Source organism: Populus alba, chromosome 15, assembly GCF_005239225.2.
Source record: "Populus alba chromosome 15, ASM523922v2, whole genome shotgun sequence".
NCBI classification, from domain to species: Eukaryota; Viridiplantae; Streptophyta; class Magnoliopsida; order Malpighiales; family Salicaceae; genus Populus; species Populus alba.
The window spans coordinates 13,400,388-13,418,422 of NC_133298.1; the positions used below are offsets into that span (position 1 = coordinate 13,400,388).

Sequence of the window (18,035 nt, forward strand, 5' to 3'; positions counted from 1 at the left end):
GTAAATAGTATGACGAAAAATGAAAGGACAGGGAACCTCACCTCCTCCCGCTTGATTGACACCTGTGTAGCCCTAGAATGAAAGGACACTATCCTAAAATGCACAAGTTTAGGTCTTGATTGACACCTGTTTAGCCCTCCTTTCGATTCCTCTCTGGTCAATGTTATGTCTAAATAACTAGGAGCAAAAGGATATTATTATTATTATTATTATTATTATTAACATACACCAGCTTCCAACCCTCACGCTGTAGCAAGTATTCCTAATTTTTAGTGAACAATGAAATAAGTTCAAAATCGAGAACCTAGCAAACATATCTTGGCGTTAAGGGACTAAAATAAAATGTTCAAATATTATAGGGACTTTGAGTTAACATGCCTATGTGACAAGAATCTTACAAAGCTCGTCAATTTACAAATGCACCAAAAGGATCCTCCAAAGTCCATCGATTTACAAATATACCAGCTCACATTAATGTTCCTTGTGTCTCATAAGATGGGCAATAAATCAATTATAAATCCAAACTCGCTACTACATGTTAAGCATATGGATGCACTTAGCCATATTGGGTACACAATCTTTTCTCATGAACTCCACTTTTAAAAGCGTTGTTCAAATTGTATTTGTAGTTGAAAGTGTTCATGTAAAAAATTAAAATAAAAATTAAGTTGTTTTGATATGTTAATATTAAAAATAAATTTTTAAAAATAAAAAATATTATTTTAATATAGTGCCTCACAGCTTCTGTTCCTTCATTTTTCTTTCTATCTTCACTGTAATAATCCCTTTCTCAGTTAATCAATCATAATGAGTCGTCATGGATTGAACCCATCATCCTCCCCTTTTCAGTCCATGCACGCAAAATCACAATTTATCGTTTAGAGTTCATGCCCATCACAATTTTATCAAGGCTCAAGCTCAGCTTATTTAAAACTTGCTAGGTTCATGCTTGGCTCGTTTAAATTGCTTAAAGAGCATATAAAACTTTCACATGTTTATGGTTGATATAGATCAATCCTTATTCCTTAAAATATAACAAATTGAACTTGGTAAAATATATATAAAAACTAAATAGAAAACTTGTTTATTCTTTGCCATTATGATTTTTCACGAAATATTATAAATGTGTTCCAAAAAACATATAATGTATGTAGATAGGACATAGGCTAATTGACTTGCTTGCATGAACAATCACGTGCTTGTGTAAGTGAGCAAAATGATATATAAAAAATGTTGCCTTGATTAAGGATCAAGATGAGGTCCCAGTGATCATATATGATATATGAATGGTTCTACAATCCCCTATAATAAATCTAGATAGGAGCTCAATTATTTGGCACTAGGCATGGCGGGCATTTAAAGAATGTAAATTGGACACTCAAATTGCGTGTTTGGGAGTATGATTGTGGTTATTTTTTAAAGTGTTTTTCACTCAGAAAAGTATGCCAATAATATTTTAAAAAAAATTATTTTTGAATTAGCATATCAAAATGATTTGAAAACATAAAAAAATATATTAATTTAAATAAAAAAAATTAAAATTTTTTTACAAACACTTTTAAAAACGTAATGCCAAACACGCCTAAAATTGACCGGTTTAAAGCTGATATGGTATTTAGATAACTGCATTGCATACGTTTGTTTTTATTGAAGTTTCTCCATTGTAACATGTTACAGGAGTTTTTTTTTTTTACTGAGTTTCTCTACATGTGATAAAGGGACCAAAGAGGTGAGTAAATGGATTCATGCTTCCTTACCATGTGAGTCGTTGAGTTTTTTTTTTTTTTTTTTTTTTTTTCTGGTTCTCTTCTAGAGCCTTTGGTCATTTTTTATTATATCATGAAAGTGAAGGATTTATGTTTCTATTTTAATGTCACCTAATTGATTTGGCCTTACAAGACATTATTAGGAAAGGACTTAATCTTAACCTAATGATATGAGTACAAAGGGAAGACTTTTAAATTACATTGAGGTACCATGCCTCATTAATGATAGATTTTTGTTGCTATTAGTTTTGCATCATAATTATAAATATAATATCAATAGCATACATATGAGGCTAGTAAATCTCCTATTGAGGAATTAGATTTACTAACTTATGTAATACTTATAAAATATATATGATTCTATTAGTCATTATACTTTTTCAAGTTGAACTCTCTATGTTATCTCAAACAGATTATTAGTGTAGAGCTCATAAAATTATAAAAGATTTAATGGTCGTATTTTTTATTAATCCGTATGAACAATATTAAGAATAAAATGATGAGGAATAAATTGTGCAAGGTCATCCCAACTATGTACGAGTGAGATGTATGATTTTTTGGATCGATTTTGTAATTGGGTGCCCATGATTAGTCTTGACCCAAAATTTTATGAAAAAAAAAATTAAAAAGTAAAATTGTCAAATTAATTTCTAACAATTTGATATATTAAGAAGAGATTTTGTCTCCTTTAAAGACAAAAAATCTCTCTAGTACTATCCTTATTTGATAAGGAAAATCAACTCTTTTAGTTTTTTAATATTAAAAATAGAGAAAACATATATTTTATTGTGAATATAATAACAAATAAAAAGTTAGAGAGTTCTAGGAGAGAAGAGTTTCACCCTTACATAAAAGGGATTTCATCAATGGTGTTCTTTATCAAAGAATTCTTAAAGAATGAAAATTATGTTGACTTGTGTTGTCAAAACAATCATTGGTTATTCTTTTATTGACATGTTTAATAGTTTGGTTTGATAATGATGAATTTTACAAGAGCTTGAAAGATATATCTAATCAACTTCATCCTTCCACTTAAGAATATATGTTGTTCTTCAAATATAATAAGTCATAATGCATATTTCCTTTCAAATAACTATATGAATAAGTTATAGCATTCCAATATTAAACATTAGATTTGCTAATAAATTTTGCTAGTATATCAATACCAAGGCAATATCAATTATGTCTTATAGTAAATAATTAGTTACATGACCAGCGCGATGCTGCAGGTCAATTATATTTTACATTTCAAAAAAAGCTAAGATCTAAAAGTGTTAGGTCTTTCTACAAAGTTATACCCAAGAGTTTAGATTTGGTTGCAACGCCTACCCCAAGAGTAATATCTATAATATTAATAATAACATTAAACTTGTATGACCCAAATTTAAGTGGGTTTAGCTTATCAGACACAATAGCATTGGATGTGGGTCTGGCTGCAAGGTCATGTCTTAATTAAAAAGAAAAAAAAACCAACAAGAAGAAAAAAAAACTAATGAAGAAAAAGAAAAAAATATATGAATTAACTAGGTTAACCTTTCAAACCAGGTTAACCCGAAATCCGTGTCTAAATAGACATTAACTAAAAATAAAAACAAAAACAAAAAAAAAGGCATCGGTCTTTTCACTGTAGACTGCAATGTGCAGTTTATAGTCAGAGCATAAAAAACAACAAAAAAAAAAAAGAAGAAAAACTAAAGGCATTAGTTGAGAACTACATAAAAAAAACTTTAATATTAATAAACTAAATTAATTAAATAAAATTAATTAAAAAGAAACAAAAAAACCTCTAAGAAGTAAAAACAAAAACTAAATAGAAAGAAATTTAACATTAACAAACTAAACTAAATGAAAAAAATAATTACAAACAAAAAAAAAATCAGTTTAACTCGTCAAATCAGGTTAACCCGTTAAACTCGGGATCTGTGTCATGAATATCTGATAACTAAATAAAAAAGTGAATGTTAACAAACTGAACTAATCGAAAAAAATTAATTAAAAACAAAAAAAAAATCTGGGTTAACTCGTCAAACAATGTTAACCCGTTAAACTCAGGATCTGTGTCATGAAGTTTAATAACTAAATAAAAAAATTAACATTAACAAACTAAATTAAACAAAAAAAATTATGAAAATAAAAAAACAAAAAAAAATTGGCAAGTCAACCTAAAATTAACTAAGTTCAACCGTGAAACCAGGTTAACCCGTGAAACTCGAGATATGTATAATGAAAGTCTGATAACTAAATAGAAAGAAATTTAATATTAACAAACTAAACTAAACAAAAAAAAATAATTAAAATTATGAGTTAACTTGTCAAACCAGATTAACCCGTTAAACTCAAAAAACATTTCATAAAAGTTTGATAACTAAATAAAAAAAATTAAACATTAATAATTAAATTAAACAAAAAAATTTGTTAAAAAAAAAACAAAGAAAGAAGCAAAAAAAAAATCCCGAAATGCATAAAAAAAAAGCTAAAAAAAATAAGAGAACTTAATTAAAAAAAAAACTAAAGGATCAGTGTTTTACTGTGGACTGCATTATGCGTCCATGATAAAACACTGATCCTTTTTAGTATAGGTTACAATTAGAAGTTAGAATGAGTCCACACAGGTTTGCAATCCAAATAATTATACTTTTTCATAATCTTTTCAACATAATAGATTGATCAAGAAAAACACCACGAGAAATTCTAGTAATACTTGTGCCAAAAATCATATTTGTTTCACTTAAATCCTTTATATAAAATTATTTTGAAGCACCCACTTACATCTAGTCATTTTGCAACCAGGAAGTATTGAAATAAAAAAAAATCATTTCATCATTAATGGTTTCTCTTCAAAAAAATTGAAACATGAGAAGATAAAGCTTCTTCTAAAGTTCTAAAGAAATGGGATCATTTTACACATTAAATAAATACTAACAAAAACAAAACAAAAAAATTCAACTGTAATCATTTTACTCCAATCATCCTCCTTGAATCAAAATTATTTTCATTTTTAAGTTTTTTTAAAAAAAAATTGTCCTAAACTTACTTGAATATTTGTATAGTTATTATTTTTGTTTTAAAATAAAATTTATTTTCTTGAATTCGATAATAATTTTTTACCTATAAGTTTTTTGGAGCACAATAACTAATAAGTGTAGAATTCACTAAATCAACTAAGATTGTTTTTCCTTTTAGCTATACCATTTTAAAGAATGGAGTTATAACTTCATGCACCATACTAAGATTGAATAAAATTATTAAAATCATATTTTATATCTTTATCACTTTGAAACCTTCTAATATTTTTGTCAAATCTATTCTTAACTTCTTTTAAGAGAATGGTAAAGTTTTCAAAAGCTCCACTTTTATATCACTTAAAAAAAACATATGAATATTATATAAAAAAAACTATTAATGAAACTTATAAAATAATATTAGTATATATGAGCTATAATAATTCAAAATTATGATCGACAATTTTAAAATATTTATAATTTAATTTAATAATTCAATATTTCTCTTTAAACTTTTGGCCATACTACAAGATTCACTTTATCAAAATCATTTTCAAGTTTAGAAATTAAACCAAGATTACTCAAGTTTTTCGCATATTTATAATTTATATGAGATAATCTGCCATATGTCAAATACTCACATATTAGCAGAGGAAGAACTTTCACTCATTTCAATATTAAAATTAAACATCCCATCACAAGCATAGTCTTTTTTTTCAAAAATAAACCTTTCTTTGAAAGTATATATTGATCAAACTCAATAACTTGTTTAAGACTACCCTTACTTGAAACAAAATCATAAACTAAAATTTTGGGAGTTTCAAGAACATCTCTACCAATTATAAATTAGTGAAGAACATCTCCTAATAATTTAGTAGTGTGTGAATCACCAAGCATGATCTTCTTTTTTTCCGATCATAGATGGTATACATCTTGAATAAGGTTTTATCATAGATTCATAGGAGACATGTTGAGTAGCTTTTGAATAATTCCATCATGCATCTAAGCCTTTGAGAATATTAATCTTAGAAATCATAGCCACAAGTGGCTCCTTGGTAATGTTAGCTTCAGCAACAAGTCTGTGTTTTTGGAAACTACAAGTTCAAGGCTTATAGCACCATGCCTAGATTTATCACAAGCAAAGCAAGCATAATTATTTTTAATTAATAAGTGTGGTTGTCATTATTTGATAGTGGGTTTGGGATTGGTCCGATTATTTATTGCTTGGTTGGAGTAAAAATGATTTCCATAAGGCTTTTCTTGAAAAAAAAATTACTTGGCTTAAAATGACCATTAAACTTTCCATTTGGCTTTTGGTATGTGAAAGGAGTTTTGATTAGTATTAAGTTCAATGGCTTTATCTTGGTTTTTTGCTTTCTCTTCTACTCTTAGATGAGTGATAGGGGTATCAATGGAAAGTTATTGTGGTGGTCTGTAGAATTTTCCTGGGACCGTATTATACATTGCACCCGCTGAAAAGAATCTCTAGATCCGCCCCTGCCATTGTCACTGCCACTCAAGTTCTGCTTCAATGAATTTCTTTCTATAATTAATTTATTTTACAGGTTGTTTGCTTTAAATTTGAAGCTTTTTAGAACGTGGGTTTTGATTGAACTTCTGACATTTCTTTCTATTTTACTCATTGATTGCTACTTTATCCTCCATCCTTGCTGCATGTAGCTGAACTAATTTTATGTCCCTTATTTTTTCTTTTGCAAGAAAATTGCTTTAGGTAACACGACCATTTATATGATCATAATCAACACAGAGCACACAAAGTTTAGAAGAACGTAGTTGAGCTGGAAATTTGAAGAACAATTACAAAGAAATATATTTTTGTGCCTATTTGCGTTTATAGGTCAGCAAATGCCACGTTCGGAGGTTTTTATTGTTTGCTCTACTGTCCATTTGGCTTTTTCTCGCAGTTTCTTGTCTCACGGGGCTAAGATTTTCGTGTTGTGTTGATCGCTTTTCTTCTTTTTCTTTCTCTCCCCGGCAGAGTAACCCTTTCAGTCTCAGACAGATGTACCTATGCAGTAAAAGCTTGGTGAATATCATGTTTTTGTACTTCTGTTTCCGTGGGAGCCAACTCCTTGATTTAACTGAATGTAATGTTCTGATGTGAACAAATACTGTTGTTCAGAAACCATCATCTGATTCACTCCAAGATGTTGCCCTTGACATATCTGACATAGGATGTAAACGGAAGTCTGGAAATCTCACTGGACTACTTGATGGAGGTGAAGGTGGTGGTGCTGGTGGTGATCCTGCTCTTGCTGCCACATTTTTCTTCTGCACCTTCTGGGATATGTCTACACTGACTCGATCAACCATGTCAAGAAAATCTTTCACTATAACAAACAGCTGAAGCAGATTTGCTTCTTTCTGCTTTGATGCTCCTGCTTGGTAATACTCTGTTGTTCTCTTAACAACCTCCATAATCCTTTTTTGCTCATCTCTCACCACCTTAAGCTCCTCTTCGCAATCCTCCAAGAATCCTTTCATTTGCATCACAAACCCACCAGCCTCACTATTGCCAAAGCTTACCACGAGTTGCTGAGTTTCTGTGACACGAGCTGTGAGAGAGGAGCATGTGTTGACGAAACTGTCAAAGTCTATTACGGCTGCTCTTTTAACGTTGGAGAATTCAGCAATCATGTCCCTCAATGCTGGTAGTCCCAACAACAGGTACTCTTTGTTTCTCTCTTCTGTCAATGTGTCTGAATTCAAATCACTGTTTATCCTTCTTTGACTGTCACTTCTTTCCATGCTATGGTTCCGATTAAGTACACGACGTCTACCTTCTGATCGAACTACTTGTTCTACAACAAAGTGAAGTAGAGTAGTCCTCCCATCTGTGCTTTTAACATCGGAAAGCTTTGTAAGAGCAGTAAGGTTGAAACCTTGTGCATTGCCTCTGGATGTTCCAGCATTCATCCTGTTGCCAGCCTTGAGAATGGCTTCAAGAAGTTTTAAGAAGAGGCCACGGGTTCGTAGCTCTTTGCACCCCGTTTCAAGTGTTTGTAAGGACTCCTTTAGATGAAGAATTTCTGAATCATAATTTGATCTGAAAAGCATTGCATTGATACGGGTGAATGCCGAAGGAATAGCCTTCAGGATGTGGTGAAGGAAAGATTCAGCATCTGCAAGTTTAGATGGGTTGCCCCTGTATTGGGTAATTTTGACTGCTTCTTCTTGAGTCGGGGAAATTCTGGTAAGCTTTTCGAGGACATCTGTATTAAGTCCATGACCCTCGAGAAGAGCATCAAGAATTTCTTTGCGAGAAATTGCTAAAGATTTTAGTACAATTGCTGTGTTTTGAGACTTCCTTGGTTCAAGGATGAAAACTTGAGTGGCTGGGGTAGGGTTGGAGCTGCTTCTACTTGATGAAACTTCATTTCCGAGAAGGATTTTGTTATTGGCAGTTGTATATCCAAACAATGTTTCTATTAGGTCGTCATCAAATCTGACAGAAAAATGGGAAAATGATGGATCAGAGAAATATCAACCTAAGAAATGCTATGTGCTCTGAAAAGAAAAATTAATATTTTAAAATTCAGAGGGAAACCTGAGAGAGCCATTATTAATCTCATCCCAAACCACTGAATGATCAACATCGGCTGTTACTTTATCCCAGTGCAGTGGCTTTAGTTTTGTATGACCACTGCTAGTCCCTCTCAAGCTTCCCTCTGTTGGAGCCCATTCCCTGCTCTTGCTATTTAATTTCCCACTTGGAACTGGTGGAGGTTTCAGTGATGATATTAAACCGCCTATTTTAGGTGGTGGGGGTGGTGATGCAGGATTTTTCTTTGTTATAAGTGGTGGTTTTGTTGATGTAGGCGGAGGCGGAGGAGGTGGTGGAGGAGGAGGAGGCGGTGGTGGTGGTGGTGGGATTTTCTTTCTTGGAGGAGATGGTAGAGGAGGTAGTTTTGGACTTTCCATTTCTGAAACTAATGCTGCAGGTTCTCCATTTCGCAATACTGGTTCTGTTACTTTCCCATGACCAATTCCATAAGATGAAAGCAAAACTTCCTGGGGATCACACTTTTTTAATTGCTCTGATATCACATCCACCCTCTTTTCTTCCCCTTCTTCTTCATAGCTAGGGTTCAGCGTAACCTTTGAGAAAGTGTTTTTGGGTTTCCTGTCAAAACTTTTTACATAAAGCAAATCCTGCCCATTTTCATCGAAGGTAAACTTTTTCACTTTTCTGATAACTTTTTTGAGCTCGTCACTAGTTGCCATAACTTTTTCCCGCTTTTTGGCAAATTTCAAGTAGATAAAGAAGAAGATCACAGCAATGGCCAGAGTGATTGCAGCTGTGACAACAATGGCTGCCACAACTTTTCCATTTGACGATGAGGACTCCTCCATTGCCTGTTTCCGGGCTGGAGGTCCCAAGAGTTGAGGCATCAGCATTTCCCTATCATGATCGGGAGAGACTGCTTCATAACTTGCAGATCTTATCATTGAACTTGCAGGTGAAGAATCAAATGCAGGAGAAACTTCTGTCTTCTGTGAGGAGTTTTGTTTACAATAAGAACGAGAAAGGGGAGGGGAGAAAAACAGTAAGAAAATGAGACATGGATGGAACCGCGGCTGGACCATCATTCCGACGTGAACCAGGGACAAGGATGCAGAGAAAGGGAGAGAATCTTGGTTGTTTTAGTTCATTGTGGCTATCAGTGGCTTTTGAGCAATTTCCTGTCTTCTACATTGTGTTATTTCTGACAGCTTCAATGAAGGTAGTTGTTGTTAGCAGCTCTGTTTACTGGTCCTGGGTCTGTCTTATTATATGTACTAAACTGCCCTTGTCCTGATGATGAAACTGTGTATGTGCAAACAGTGGCTCTTGTTCTAAGGTCGGATGATTTTGTTGTGTATATGGCTGGCTTGACATTTTAGCCGTCCTGCATGAGCTCCACTCTGATCAACGATGATGGTGACGTCATGCTAGTGCCAAATGGAGTCTTGTATCCTGACATAACAATGTCACTTGTATTGCCATTTTGTTGCTCTATCCTTGAGCTGCTTTTGTCATCGAGACGTGATACTTTCTTTGCAAGAAATAGAAAATGTTGAGCTGGGATGCAAGGTCTCTAATGGCAATATTTTAAGATTAAAATAGTTGCAGGGTTTGCATTGTCCTGTGCATTAAAAGAAAAGGATGGTAATTAAGAAAAACATTAATCTGCAAGGCACCCACCTGCCAAACAAAACTAGGGCAAACAAAAGACATTCCTGTTTTGCGGTTCGGTACGAACGAAGAAATTTCGAACAGAAGGATCAGAACTCGCTGATAAGAAAAGAGAGGAGCACATTTCTAAGCCACCACAAGCTGCCTCGGAGCCAGATGGGACTGTCTCTCTCATTCACTTGTCTCGGGACCCCCTCATGTTACATGTCCAAGCCAACACAAGCTGCACAATCCCGAGGCCTTAATTCTGGTAGAGGGACAAGACATTAAGGATGGCAGGCCGGTCGGTAACTGAGGCCTACCATCCAGTTCATGGTTTGCGGGATGATTTGAAAGCTCTGCATCCTTTTCATGGACGATGGATGGTCGCGTTCTTATGATCGTTAGGTAGCTGAAATAAATTAAAAGAGATAGCAAATTGATATACTCTGCAATGAATGAAACCAAACCTGTTAATCCTTCTAGCAATATATTTATTAAATTTCATGGTTGAAGGCGGGTGTGTGGGCTCGCGAGAGTGAAGACAGAGTCTTCAATGCTGCCAGATTTGTCGAATCATAGTGGGCACCTAGCATAGTTAAGAGACTGGACATTCAAGTAGCTGGGGAACTCCGTCCAAATTAGATAAGAGCGTGTGGACCATGGTTGTTTTGGTCTTCTTCGGGGACTGAAGCCTCCGTCACATAGCTGTATGATAAAAAAAAAGTGAAACCTTCCGGTGAGTAGAAAGTTTCCCAAGAGATGCAAAAAAGGGTGTAGAAACAACCGACAAGAATTTGAGTGGGACTCGGGTAGATAGTGTTGGATCAAGCTATTGGTTGTATTGCTCCATCCAAGGGTATAACACTCCTAGCCCCTTTTCTTTAATGGTTTCTGAAGGCACTAGCAACATGCCTAGACTTTAGACAAGCAAGCTCGATCAAGACTGGTTAATCCAGCAGATATCTTCAAAAATGAGTAAGGAGAGACAACAGACGATAATTGGCAGACACAGAGGGAGCAAGAGATGACCAGACAACGCAAACATTTGAAGAAATGTGATTTAAACGATCCCAACGCGATTTCATCTTTTTCCATACAATTAATCATAACAAATATGTGTTTAGGTGTTTATTAATGTGTAGACCTATCAGAGAGCAAGCCCGAGCATTGATGAAGACCAAAATTAGTAAAACAATGGCACCCATTCAGATGGCCAGGCTACAATAATCGATTGCACGATTGTGGTGCAATCCCTCTAGCATTATAATCGATTCACACAAAATGCCATCTTCTAAAGAATATCAACAAAAGAATTTCTTAATGTGTTCTTCAAATCCCCTTCACGGTCTCCCTACACTTGCTTGTTCATGTGCTAATCAATTCTTCATGTCGGGTTAGGTCAGCCAAGCATGAGCAAAACATTGGGAAAGTGATCTCCTGTCCGAAGCAGGGTGTGCTACCGAGTATAAACAAGACCTAACAAAATTGCCACTCCAACCCATGTGACTGCAGAATTAGTCTCTGGTTTGCAATTTAGGCCTCTTTGACAAGCTCAGAGTAGAAAATGGTGATGAAGACTGAAGTTCGGACGGCAGAAAATCAAACGCAGAGGACGAGGCCGATTGTACAAGCGGTGGTTGCGATAATGAATAGAAACAATCTTCCCTTCCTCTCTTCCTAACACTTCTCCTTTTCTTTTGCTCTCCGTCGCCTCCCATTATAACATCTTTAATTCGTTTCACATCTGACAATTTCACTGGCTTAAGTATGTATTCTTCTGCCCCTTCTTCTAAACACCTGAGCCATTTAATAATAAGCAGTTAGCATCAACGTTCATTTCCGATACAATCACGGTAAAACAACAACAAAAAAGGAAAAGAAAATCTCATCGCGGAGATCAACTTGTCGAGCAAGCTCACCCCATCTACAATTCTGATATTCTATAGTTCAAAATGCATGGAACTGGTCTCTGGTTGAAAACAGAGACATCTTAAAAAAATACAGGCAGACTGAAAATATTATCAGATTTTGATACACCCAAATATGCTGCTAATAAACAGTGAATCAGAGAATTTTAAACAGCGCTTAAGTAATCAGTAATTACATCAAATTAGCCCTTCATTTCCACAGAATTATACTTGGGCAGAGTCGTAGAAAGAACTGTATCCTACTCGACACGATCAAAATCTAAGATTTTCGTCAAGATTTGCTCTTTGAATTGTTAGCTACCATAATATTTAACAAATTCATTTCCTTTTCAAACTCAAAGTTCATCAATTGACAGAGATTTTCAAAACATTAAACAAGATGAAAAATTCATCTTTCCACTCCACCCACAAAAAAGAAAGATCGAGCCAGAGAGGAGGATACCTATCAATACGAGCCAAGATGTTCTCAGATGACATGATCACTACAGGAATCTCTCTGAAAGCTGATGATTCCTGCTAAAAAAACAAATTTCCAAAACCCCATCAACATACAATTCAATAAATTAATTTTCATTTCTCATCTTATGCATTCTAGCAACAAAATAAAGATTGAACAGAAAAGGTATGTGAAGAAAGCAAGAGGATCGCACGGACCTTAATCTTTTTAAGCAGCTCATATCCTGTCATCCCCGGCATCGAGTAATCGGTCATGATGAGATTGATTTTCAAATCCTATAATCACAACGATTAAGCAATAATAAACCGTCAGCACTGCTTGATTTCTCAGCAAAGAAACAGAGATCCAATAAAGTTACTCTTTTGTCCTTACATTGAACGCAACAGAGCTCTTCTCTCCATCCAATCCAAGATACTGCAAAGCTCTGCTCCCACTCTCTACAACAGTCACTGCAAATATCCAAAAATCCCAGTCAGTTTCAAAAACACACAAAATAAAAAGACCATTAATTAAAACCTCAAAAGAAAAGGGATCACCTTTACAAGATGATATCTTAAGCAACCTCTCTATAACCTTCCTGTCTACAAAGCTATCATCTACAGCAAGAACATGCAACTCCTCTGAACCAGAAACAGACCCTTTAGAAACTCCAACTTCATCCGCCAAACTTCGCCTTAAGATCTCGCCGGCCGTTGCCATATCACCAGAAAATATGTGTGTGTGTGTGGTGTATCTTTTGACGGGGTCTTTGGTTGGTAATGGCTTTCTTGCAATGCAGAACTACTATATGTCAAAGTTTAAAAGCGGTGAGGTTTCGAAGTTAGTGGGTGGATTTATATGAGAATGAAAAGGGGGAAGATATGAGGGAGATATTGCCATGTTCGCCTCTTTCTTTAAAGCAGAAAATGTTCGTGAGATTCTGAAGATTTCATTTCTTGAGATCTTAGCAAATCTTAAAGTAGCCCCACTTCGTCTCTTGTCCTGTCATACGTTCATGGATACTATGGTCTCTCTTGGATTTTCACTCTCCACTACAAGACAAAAGCAAAAGTGCCAAACAGCGTTATAGTGTCCTTTCTTTTTCTTTTCTTTTTCTTTTCTTTTTTTCAATTTTGGATAATCGAGTAGTTATTCTTTTCAAATTTGTTTCCTAATCTCTCAAGATTTTATCCGCACAATTTTAGAATCACATCATATGATTTTACTAAAAAGAATTTCTCCTGAATATTGGTTTTTTCGATACGATTCAATTTTAATTTTTTTTATTAATTTTAAAACAAGTGATTTGACCAAGGGTATAAAATATCTCCGGCGTTTCAACTATAATTTTTTTAAAAAAATTCAATTCTTTTTATTTTAAATTAGTTTGTTTTAGTATTTTTTGAATTTTTTAATATTATTAAAAATATATTTTATCATATCCTCACCCTATATTGATAGGGACAAGTAATTTTGTCATCCTTACAAAAACAATCTTGATTACAAGCTAACATATATATATATATATATATATATATATATATATATATATATATATATATATATATATATATATATAAAAGATAAATCATTCACATGTCATGTGATTGAGAACAATCATTGTTAACTATTATTTTTTAAGCAAAACAATTAACAAATTTGAAGTCGGTCATTGACTAATAAAGAAGGGTAAAGCCGATCATCAATCAAGAAGATTATTATAATTTAATAATCGATTGGTCATGTTCTATGTGGAATAGAATTTTTTAGCAAGATATCTAATGAATATTATAGATTAATATAAATACATTTGATTATCAGAAGGATATGTATAAAGAAATATAAATTATACAGAAATTAAGATTATACAGCCCTTATCAATTATAGATAGTTTATATAGAATTATGATTTTATGTTTACATAAAATTTATCTCTATAATAATATAAATAGGTTATTCGACAACTTAAAATAATAGCCAGCTAACATAATTTATTCCCACTTTCTACTATTTATTTATTTATTTAGATTATTGCAGCTTATCTGTTTTACTTAGAAGCCTTTTTTTATTACTTTCATTTTCTTTTATGTTCTTTTGTAGTTTTTTTTTTTTAGCATTATCATTTTTCCTTCTTACCTAATTAGAGATCAAGTTAAGAATTAACATTTCATTTGATCAGTGAGGCTACTGTATGCCTCTACTCAGAATTAAGATTAAAATTATAGTTTTTTCTTGTTGGGAGAAAAAATACGAGTAAAGGATTATATATTAATAAATGATCAATCCACAAGTTTAATGATGATTAGTTATTTGGTTGTCTATTATATAAATAGAATGGCACCCCGATGAGATAAGTTTTAGATTAGTTATTATATCTGGAAAATAAATTGAAAAAAATACAGTGATAATAACTGATGATTAATCAATCCCTAAAATTAATAGATATCATTCTCTAGACATAAAAAGTCGATAAATAATTCACCAACACAGTTATCAATGGAATAACATGCAATAAACATGTCACATGATGAATGTTCACCATTTAATTCCCTACAATAGCAAAAGACTATTCTTGGAAAAAACAATTTTAGTGTCTTCACGCAATCTACACCATGAGCACCTGTTATCGATCAACAAACAAGGAAAAAAACTATCAAGATTAAGTTAGCCCAATACTTAAAAAAAACAGGGTTAGAAGTTAGATGTACAACTAGATCTATATGCAATCATTCATATTCTGAATGAATTGATAGGCTATATGTAATCCTTACATGAATCAAGATGGTTGAGTTTAAACAGTTTTCTATAAAAAATAACAAATTAATAGGGGAACACATCGCGAAGTTCACGGATCAATATGGTGATTGTGTTGTTAATCCCTTTGTAAGAACTAAGACTATTTGGTTCATCATTGATCAAATTGTATTTTATTAGCTCTGTATACTTTTCATTATCTTCATCAATAGTTAATAAGAGATGGAAAGTTATTTTCATGAGTACTTTTATAGAATAAAACCAAAAGTAACATTGATTGACTTGGCTAGAAGATCATGAAAAACATTTTATGTAAAATATACAGGTGCCTCATTTATCATATAATTTTATCCAAGAGAAAATACTAGAGAGCCAAGACTGAACAAATTAGCACTTAACAAAAATCCAAGACCTTTTGGTGTAAAAAGCCTTGTGACAATGAATTTTATAAACATTAACCATAATAAAAGTCACCAAACTTAGTGATGAAAATGAAAAATTAGTAAAAAAATCATTAGCATCTTTTTAACCTTGAAAAATTAGCATTTAACAAAAATCCAAGACCTTTATGCTTTCACTTGATAGTGTATGTTAAACAATAATATAAATCATAAATTAGGACCTTACCTAATAGTTTAAGTTTTTGAATTGAATTGGTTATTTGATATTTATAGTTATATTTTTTCATTTGATAATAAACATATCTTTAAGCTAGTTTGTAAGTTGACTAAGGGTGTTTGGGAGTGTGGTAGCGGTTGCTTTTCAAATAGCTTTTCATGCCGAAAAACATGCCAGTAATGTTTTTTCATTTTTTAAAAATTATTTTTAATATCAGCACATCAAAACGATCCAGAAAGTACAAACCGAACTCAATTTTAGTAAAAAAAAATTGAAATTTTACAAAAAGCTGTTTGGACCGCAGTGCCAAACAGCCTCTAAGACTAAGAGTGTGTTTGATAGTGTGGTAACGGTTGCTTTTCAAATAACTTTTTGTGCCGAAATGCATGTCAATGATGTTTTTTTATTTTTTAAAAATCAGTTTTGATATCAACACATCAAAACGATCCAAAAGGTACAAACCGTACTCAATTTTAGCAAAAAAAAATTAAAATTTTTAGAAACACAGGTTGTACCGTGTTCCCAAAATGCCTTTAAATCTATTTCAAAATAAGTTTAAGAATACATCTCCACATCAATGTAGTATATTTAAATAAAATTTTCTATTTTCCCTTATGTTTTGAACCTAAAAAGTTGAAATGGAAAAAAAAATGATTTAGAGAATCTTAACTCATATTATTATAAGCATCCTATATTAGGTTTAACTATACAAGACTTATAAGCATTTTATGGTTTAATGATCGGTTATTCCTCAATGAGAAGAAAAGTGAGGGGAAAAAAAAGAGGGAGGAAACCTTTTACTTCAAGAACAGGTGCAGGTTGCTTTTCTTTTCTTCCCGTTACAAGGATGGATTCCTTTCTGTCTAATCACACCAAGGATCACAGAAGTGAGAGAAGGGCAACAAAAGTCCCTTTGACCCTAAGTCAACACCGTTAATTCTAAATAGTATTATTTATTTAGTACTATTGACTGACTGTAGCATACAGTATGAGAGCTGCTGACCTCGGGACCTGACAAATAGAAAGTGAAGTTTCTATTCGATAACCAAGAAAGGTCCGCAGCGGCGGCGTCAAAAATGGGAAAGGCCGCCCCTTGGACTGCCTGTGCCCTGTGGCCGTGACCCGTCGACGGATCACAAAATCTTTGATTGGATATTCCTTTACTACATGATTTATTATTATTATTATTATTATGTAATAAATATAAAAAACCGGTCTTTCCAGTTGTTTTTCAAAGAAATTTTTACTTTAAATATATTAAAATAATATATTTTTTTTATTTTTTAAAAAATTATTTTTGACATTAACACATCAAAATAATCCAAAAACATAAAAAAATAATTAATTTGAAATAAATTAAAAAAAAAATTTAAACAAAAAAAAAAACAAGATAGGTTTTATATTCATCCAGCTAAATTTCAATAGCTCATCTTTTGTAAGAATTTAATAAAAAATGTAATTAGTATTCTCCAAGTTTAAATCAAAATAATAAGAAAAAATAAAGTTGAGATGACATCATCGTACACTGTGCAACAGGCAAAAGGGTTAACCGAGTGGGATTCCATAGAAAAAGCAATATATATATTTGTCATGTCATGTAATCTTCTCTTTTTATATACATATATATATATATATATGTATATATGTATATATATATATATATTTATATTTATATATCTCCTCCATTTGCGTGAAGGTCCCTCTTTCACGAGTAATAAAATCGGTAGCAGATAGCGTCCCTTTTGGCAACGACAGCATAGGAAGATATGTTCTGTATACAGGACAGGTGACCGATGACTTCGAAGATACTGTACTATTTTTAAATGCCTGATCTTCGGCTACTTTCCTAAAGTGTATATAATATGACCCAGATATCTTACTCGAGATCCGGTTCGGCTCGGATCAAATTAAGAAAAAAAATGTTAAATTAATGCGAGTGTGTTAGGAAATATTTGAACAAAGTGTATATGAATATAGAAAAAGAAAAAGAAAAAGAAAGGATAAAATTAAAGAAAAAAATTTATCATACAAAAATAACAATTATAAGCTAAAAAAATATTTGAACATGCTTGGGTCAACTCTTTATCTAGATTTGAAAAAGAAAAAAAAAGATTGAATAATAAAATTGAAAAACAAAGCAAAAACTTCCAAGAAGATCAAGTATAAAAATTAAAAGAACAAGGATTGATACTCAAATATCCCCAACAAGGGGGCTATCCTGATATTTTAATTGATAAACATGAATTTCAGGGTAGAAAAGATGGGAAAAAAAACAACTCTGGTGAAAATTTATCAAAAAAACCAAAAACATGTTGTTGGAAAAGAAAAAGGAGACCACGAGAAATCTAAAAAC

General features: G+C 32.7%; 2 protein-coding genes and 1 long non-coding RNA gene across 4 annotated transcripts; 1 reads left to right on the top strand and 2 right to left on the bottom strand.

Annotated features, from left to right (window-relative positions):
- Positions 1-6,100: 6,100 nt before the first annotated feature.
- LOC118033457 (formin-like protein 8) lies at positions 6,101-9,396 on the bottom strand. The gene is made up of 2 exons (XM_035038456.2): positions 8,337-9,396; positions 6,101-8,234 (listed from the first exon to the last, which is right to left on the bottom strand). Exons 1-2 carry the CDS (start codon positions 9,377-9,379, stop codon positions 6,908-6,910), a joined length of 2,370 nt encoding a protein of 789 aa, XP_034894347.1. The 5' UTR covers positions 9,380-9,396; the 3' UTR covers positions 6,101-6,907.
- LOC140954659 (uncharacterized) lies at positions 8,685-9,651 on the top strand. Its single transcript, XR_012168092.1, has 2 exons — positions 8,685-8,960; positions 9,048-9,651. It is a non-coding gene; the product is annotated as an uncharacterized lncRNA (long non-coding RNA).
- A 1,463-nt stretch (positions 9,652-11,114) lies between these two features.
- On the bottom strand, positions 11,115-13,271 carry LOC118033459 (two-component response regulator ARR5). 2 transcript variants are annotated; one of them, XM_035038457.2, is made up of 5 exons: positions 12,869-13,271; positions 12,705-12,781; positions 12,530-12,607; positions 12,318-12,391; positions 11,115-11,744 (listed from the first exon to the last, which is right to left on the bottom strand). In XM_035038457.2, the coding sequence occupies exons 1-5, from the start codon at positions 13,029-13,031 to the stop codon at positions 11,462-11,464; spliced, it is 675 nt and encodes a 224-aa protein (XP_034894348.1). In that variant the 5' UTR covers positions 13,032-13,271; the 3' UTR covers positions 11,115-11,461. The 2 variants fall into 2 exon arrangements, with proteins under 2 accessions (XP_034894348.1, XP_034894349.1); XM_035038458.2 differs by having other exon boundaries at positions 12,318-12,388; positions 12,869-13,268.
- Between the last annotated feature and the right edge of the window lie 4,764 nt (positions 13,272-18,035).

Excerpts from the sequence above, each read along its gene's own strand:
- LOC118033457 (XM_035038456.2), bottom strand. The coding sequence starts at position 9,379 with ATGATGGTCCAGCCGCGGTTCCATCCATGTCTCATTTTCTTACTGTTT. Across the intron at positions 8,235-8,336 it reads ATTAATAATGGCTCTCTCAG|ATTTGATGACGACCTAATAG; the intron begins GTTTCCCTCTGA and ends TTTTTCTGTCAG.
- LOC118033459 (XM_035038457.2), bottom strand. The coding sequence starts at position 13,031 with ATGGCAACGGCCGGCGAGATCTTAAGGCGAAGTTTGGCGGATGAAGTT. Across the intron at positions 12,782-12,868 it reads TAAGATATCATCTTGTAAAG|TGACTGTTGTAGAGAGTGGG; the intron begins GTGATCCCTTTT and ends GGATATTTGCAG. Across the intron at positions 12,392-12,529 it reads AGCTGCTTAAAAAGATTAAG|CAGGAATCATCAGCTTTCAG; the intron begins GTCCGTGCGATC and ends TTGTTTTTTTAG.